We start from the raw sequence: 6,443 nt of genomic DNA, 5'->3' as shown, positions 1-6,443 counted from the left end.
GTTAGAGTTACAAAACACACATTTTCCATCAATACCATCTCTGAATCTTGAGAGCACCTGGTTTAGAGGGTGAATCAAATATATAATTTTAGATAAGACTTAACTGACTTTGTTGGTGACAAATTCCAAAATGGCTGAACAGGAGGCCTTGTGGACCCCTCCTAAGATAGCTGTACATTTTTGTCTGTGATGCATATTCCATCTAACATAAGGTTATGTTTAAACTGTGGATTCACACCAAGCATCTTATTTACTCACATTCAATTCAACAGAGCAGAAAGTTTTGCATCAATAATTATGGCAAATTCTTTAGGAGTTTAGGATTTTGTATTTCTGGAGAAATTCTGTTTAGGTAAAAAGAAGTCCGTTTTCATTAAATAATTGCATCACCAACAAGGTGTCAATTTTAACCCAGCTGTCAGTAAAATCGTTTTATATTTAAACCTTATATCTTCATTAGTCCACATTAAACATATATGTGGAGAAAATTTGGTTTCTAAATGGGGTAATGCAAAGTATGGGTAATGCAAAAATATTTCCGACCGCACCCGAACGCAACATTGTAGCTACATCTTCGTATCTATTGTTCTATGTATCTATTCTTTCATGTATTTCTTGTTTTCAATAAGGACAAATGTGTTATACATATTAGAGTGACTCATCACAATGTGCAGTGAGTTTATGACGCATAACGTGGTTTTAGTTACGTCGCTAAATTACTAAAATTACACGTTATTTCTTAGTCATACTGTTGTCTACCTCGTTAGCTGCTATCACAACTCAATAAAAGAAGTCTAATACACAAAAAACAAATGACAAACAAAAAAAGACCATGAATATTTATCACATTATCACAAACAGTCCGCCCAAACATGCAAACCAAACGTAACTTCAGAGGGTCTTCGGGAATCTTCGGCTACCTCCGTCAGTTCCGATCGATACATACAGCTCGGGTCACATGACGCGATTAGCTCTCTGCAGCATGAGCTCAGCTTTCTGCTGCTCGTTAGCTACAAACATTTCTGATGCTAACTAGCGCCTGATTTTGCTATCTAAATATCCTCTGAGTTAGAAAAGTAGCGTAACTTCATAGCAGAGTATTTTGTAGAAGACCAATCTTAGAGCTATATAACACGGAATCGCGCTTTTAGACATATTTTGAGAGCTTCTCTGTGCTAGCAAGCTAAGGTTAGCACGTTTGCTAACGTGAACACCAACATGAATATTGACAACGTTAATCAGTCTGTCACAACCGGGGTGTCTTCTACGACGTCTTCAACTGCAAGTAATTGTATCGCAAATGATAATGCAACAACTAACGTCAGCAGCATCCCTTCGGTCACGAGTAATGGTAACGTTATGTGACTTTTACTGATGTTATTGTCCATGTTGTACTCAACACTAGGATAGCTAGCTAGGGTATGTTTCAATGAAGTTAGATGACTTGTCAGGCAGTCTCATTGTATGTGCAAGTACATCTAACACTTGTTTGCATCCTTTCTTCAGGCAATGCAGCTTGACACCCTTTCTTTTATGTATAAACTGTAACACCTCTTTGTGCAATGCACAAGTTAGCCATACACCTTTGTTCCTTTCGTTTATCATGACTTCATCCTAAATATTTCTATTACAGCTTCAACCTCAGCGGCCATGGTGACACCATCAGCAGACTCATCTGTCTCCAACGGCGTCTATGTTCCTGGTGGCATCACCAATGGAGATGTGAAGCCTGCCCTCTCCACCACGCCTCTGGCAGATTTCCTCATGCAGCTGGAAGAGTACACTCCCACAGTAAGTCAAGTTTAGGCAGTGAGCTCACTATGCACTGCATTTATAGGACACATTGTTGGAAAGACCACAAATTCAAATAGGCTATATGTTCAAATTATTAACAGCTAAATTTTATTTAATGTTGGAAACACCTGGCAGGTTTGTCTTGCCTGCCAGTCACATTTACAGTTCACTGTAGCAAATTCAATTGAAATTCAGTCAAAAAATACTTATATTCAAGTAGTGTTGTCACGATACCAAAATCTTTGTTTCGGTACCAATACCAATATGAATTTCGATACTTTTCGATACTCTTCAGTACTTTTCCAAAGGTTCGGTAAGTACCTTGGTATGGACGTCACGGTTTGGTAACTCAAATGTTCCACCAAGTTTGTGTTGTCTCCCTTTGCGAGGCAGACTTTCTCTTGTCTTTTTTCACGTGCGCCAGCTGCGGATGTTGATACAGGTGTTGTCTTACACACCACTTGCGCAATCTGTGCTTCAATAGGAACAAGAAAGGCGTGTGTGTGCATAAATGAGTAAAAAAAATTAACTAAATTAATGAATTGAATCAATTTCAAAGTACCGGTATTTTCCAAATGCAGTATAGTACCGTTTGGAATACTCTAGTACCGCGGTACTATTTTAGTACCAGTATACCGTGCAACACTATATTCAAGTAAAGATATATAAATTCAAATACCCAGATGGGTACAATTACAGTATGTATGTTTCTCATCCAGTGAATCACACTCATTCTTGGGAACTGAGGTAAAACCTTATTTTTCAGGGGTTATACATTTTTCTCCACTATTAGGCTGGGAAAATATGTTTTAAAAGACCAATGTCCTGAATATTAAACCTTGTAATGGGCCAGCCTTTCAGGGATTAAAGTTTTTGCTCGAACAACAAGCATGATTGATGTCAGAGGTAAGATCTGACAGAGTTGACAAAAAGTAATATATTTATTAATTTCACAGCAGTTGTAGTGGATTTATTTTTTTAAAGTTGCTTAGAGTTCTCTTAACGCTAATCAAATTACTCTTTTAAAATCATAATTCTTATTTAGTTCTGATTTAGAAGGGCTACAGAGTTGATATGTTATGAATTGAGACTTAACAAATAGAAATATTATTTAATGAATTTATTAAAAAAAAAAAAAATAGAGGGTTTACCAGTACTTGAACAGCATTCCTGCCTTTGTGGAAACCAAGAAGTGAGACAGGAGTCCTTGAGGTATAGATAACCTCTTTTATGCCTGGTTGAATGATGTTTTTGTAGAAATCTGATGGAGCTGACAAAAATCTGGGACACATCCTGTAAGGGCCGACATTTTCACAAAAATATACATTTTAAAGTAGATAAAACAGTACATTTTTACACTTATGTTATCAGTACGTCTTGAAGGCTTTTACCACATATTTTAATTGTTTAAAGTTGTGAATTCTTTTCCGGGACAAGCCTTTTTCCTGGCACAGTGCAAGTTCAAAAGTTTAAAAAATCAAAGTATTTTCTAAATATATTATATTTGTTTATTTCATATGAATAAATCCTTTAAAAATAATGTGTAACCCCAGAAATGGAATGAGTGTGTTTGTGAGTTAAAATTTAAAGTTGTTGTGTTGTTTTTTTTTTTTTAGTTTTTTTTTTTACATGATTTCAAGACTGGGTGATTATTTAATTAAAAAGTGAGGCACTCAATCGCATTGATGCAAAAATCCTGTAGGCCTAAATTTAGTATTGCCATAAAGCAACTTAATGAGTTGCCTCTGTACAAACAGTGAAATAAAATCACAATGTAGTTAACAATATTTATTTGACATTCATGACATCACACAGTATATACCCCCTGCCCTTGGTACACATGACATTTTGTTATTTACCAAGCACTATATACCTTAAATAATGCTGTTAGTTTCCTGTCGTGGCCAGTGTTCCTGCTGCAGTTCATTTGGCTGAACATCCTTGAATGGTAGACATACTGTAATATTGCTCTACATAGATAGGTGTCAGTTGCAGTAAAAGCAGGTTATGTGAATTTTTTTTATTATTATTTATTTATTTATTATTTTTTTCTTTTTGCCCCCCTCAGATTCCTGATGCAGTTACAGGCTACTACCTCAACCGGGCTGGCTTTGAGGCTTCTGATCCAAGAATGTGAGTGCATCATTGACTGACTCTATAGCTTAGGCTTCCCTCAAGCTTCAGTGTGACCAGGTCTTTCAAACACTTAGTGGGACAAAATGACACAAATCACAGTGCTGTTACATTCAAAAGTTAGTCATAATTAGGGCTGAGTATCATTTAAAAAATTACAATGCCAGTGCCAATACCAGTACCCTTAAAGTGATACCAATACCAGCAGAGTACTTTATTTGATATCATTTTTTTTCCTACTTCATTTGACACCCATCATGTGAATGGAAGCATTCATTTACATAAAATGCCACCAGGCGCCTCAGGTGTGTAGTATAGCTATACTTTCAAATGTTTGGGTGCCATCTTGGCAAGCTGAATTTCCAACTCCGTCACAGACACTGTACTCGAGTTGACCACAGGGTTGTAGCTGCTGTGGTAGTGGGCCAATCACAGGTAGCATTAAATGGAAGAACGCTTATGGTGATTAGCTACAAGCAAAATCTTATAATAGTGAGATCTGGGTACAAAGAAGATTGAATGCAGGTATCATTTGACTGGAGAATTTTTTAGACATCTTGGAGCGGGGTTATTTCAGACGATATCTTAAAGGTATTGAGTACCGATACCCAGCCCTAGTTAAACCACCACAGCAGGTATAAAGGGAGTGCTTTTGAAGGTGTTAATGAGAGGCACATTGTAAGGCCCTTGGTTAAAAGTGCTATATAAAAGCAGTCCATTTATCAGTCTATTTGGCTTTTTAAATTATTTGTTGGGAGTTCAAAGATCTGAGAAACTGAATCTGAATTAAAAGTTTAAATTGTGAATCCAAACATCTTTTGTAAGTTAGCAGGCAGACCATATGTGGAGTTTTAAAAAGGATTATGTAACTCTTTGCTGTGTGTTTAATCATTAACCCGGGACAGGCTGTTTGGTATGTTTCCTTATGCGCATAATGATTTGTGGAAACAAATGTAGCTTTGTGCCTGAGTAGTTTAGATAAATTGATTTTATTACTGCTTGTGAAGATGACTACTACTTTAGTTCAGCAGCTTTCAATCAGGTAATGTGCTTGGTAGATTATTATGGGGTTTGCTGAATGATAATGCTATTGTAAATGTCTTTTACTAACTAAAACTGGCGTATACCAATATACAGTATACGCCAGTGCTGCTACTAATCCTCCATACTTGCCTTCATTGGCATGTGTGAGCATGAAGTACAGACACGTTAGCCTAGTCGACCATTTACAGTCATCTTTATGATTGTTGTAATTGGCAGTAAAAAGTGTAAATGAGATCAGATGAACTCTCGTTCTGACCTAGTAGTTTGTTTTTTCCATGCGAGATATGGATAGACAGAAACATACATGCTGGCTGAGTACAGACAGTAAAAACCACAATATTGATTTTTCTTTTTCATTTCTTTAGAATCCGTCTGATCTCCCTTGCTTCTCAGAAGTTTATCTCAGACATTGCCAATGATGCACTGCAGTACTGTAAAATGAAGGGCACGGCCTCAGGAAGCTCAAGGAGTAAGACAAAGGTCAGTGTTTCTCTCGTTTTTAACATGTGCTTCCATATGCTTTTCTGACGGTGCGGTGTGTGAGAAAAGAGGAGTGTTATCAGAAGATGGTGACAGAGGTCAACTGTCTTTAATTGCTCAGATCATGTTGATCATTTATGGTTTTGTATTTTTTCCTTTTCTCTCTCTATATATATATAGGATAAGAAGTACACTCTGACTATGGAGGACCTGACTCCTGCCCTCACAGAATACGGCATCAATGTCAAGAAACCATATTACTTTACATAAACCTGTCTTCCTTTAAGGCTTTTTGCTAGTTTTATCTCCCTGCTGACCCACTAGAGTCCGTCGACACCCTGATTGCTATTTTTTTTTTTTTATCATGGTGCTTTAGTACAGCTTTGACACATTTTTGTAGTCACTTTGCCATTTGTTTTTATTTTTTTGTTTTGTTTTGTTTTTGTGGAGCCACCATTGCATTATGTTAAATTGTATTATTACGTTTTATTGTGAAAATAAAACCCTTATGAAAACCTTGATATATGTGAGATGTTGCATCTTTCCAACACAAGTAGATATGCTATACATTTTTTGGCATTCTGACAGCGATTGATGACTTATTCAGATTTTTTTTGTGAGAAAAAGTAGTCATACTACTGTGTAGAAATACTCTGCTACAAGTAAAAGTCCTGCATTCAAAATCTTAAGTCAGTACAAGAGTACAGTATCAAAGCATCAAAATTTATACTTAAAATAATGTGAGTAAAAGTACTCATGTAGAAAGGCCAATTTCAGAATCATATTATTGAATTAGAATTATTGTTAAATGCATATGTTCATCACTTGACTGTGGCTGCTGGTAAAGGTAGAAATCATTTAAATTGTTCTTTAAACTTCTGGGTGGCTTAACCTTCAAGAATATATCATAACCTATTTGCAAATTTGGATTATTAATAAAAAATAAAGTAACTAGCATTTCAGCTTTAAAATATATGTAGTGGAGAAAGACA

The 6,443-nt window shown here is 36.2% G+C and overlaps 1 protein-coding gene across 1 annotated transcript; it reads left to right on the top strand.

The window, feature by feature from the left end:
* The first annotated feature begins 940 nt into the window (after positions 1-940).
* Positions 941-5,972, top strand: taf10 (TAF10 RNA polymerase II, TATA box binding protein (TBP)-associated factor). The gene is made up of 5 exons (XM_033637984.2): positions 941-1,351; positions 1,634-1,791; positions 3,863-3,927; positions 5,337-5,451; positions 5,632-5,972. The coding sequence occupies exons 1-5, from the start codon at positions 1,219-1,221 to the stop codon at positions 5,719-5,721; spliced, it is 561 nt and encodes a 186-aa protein (XP_033493875.1). The 5' UTR covers positions 941-1,218; the 3' UTR covers positions 5,722-5,972.
* The last annotated feature ends 471 nt before the right edge of the window (positions 5,973-6,443 follow it).

This window comes from Epinephelus lanceolatus, chromosome 8 (assembly GCF_041903045.1).
Source record: "Epinephelus lanceolatus isolate andai-2023 chromosome 8, ASM4190304v1, whole genome shotgun sequence".
NCBI lineage: Eukaryota > Metazoa > Chordata > Actinopteri > Perciformes > Serranidae > Epinephelus > Epinephelus lanceolatus.
Note: the sequence above shows the minus strand (reverse complement) of the source record. Positions and strands in the feature narration are given on the sequence as shown.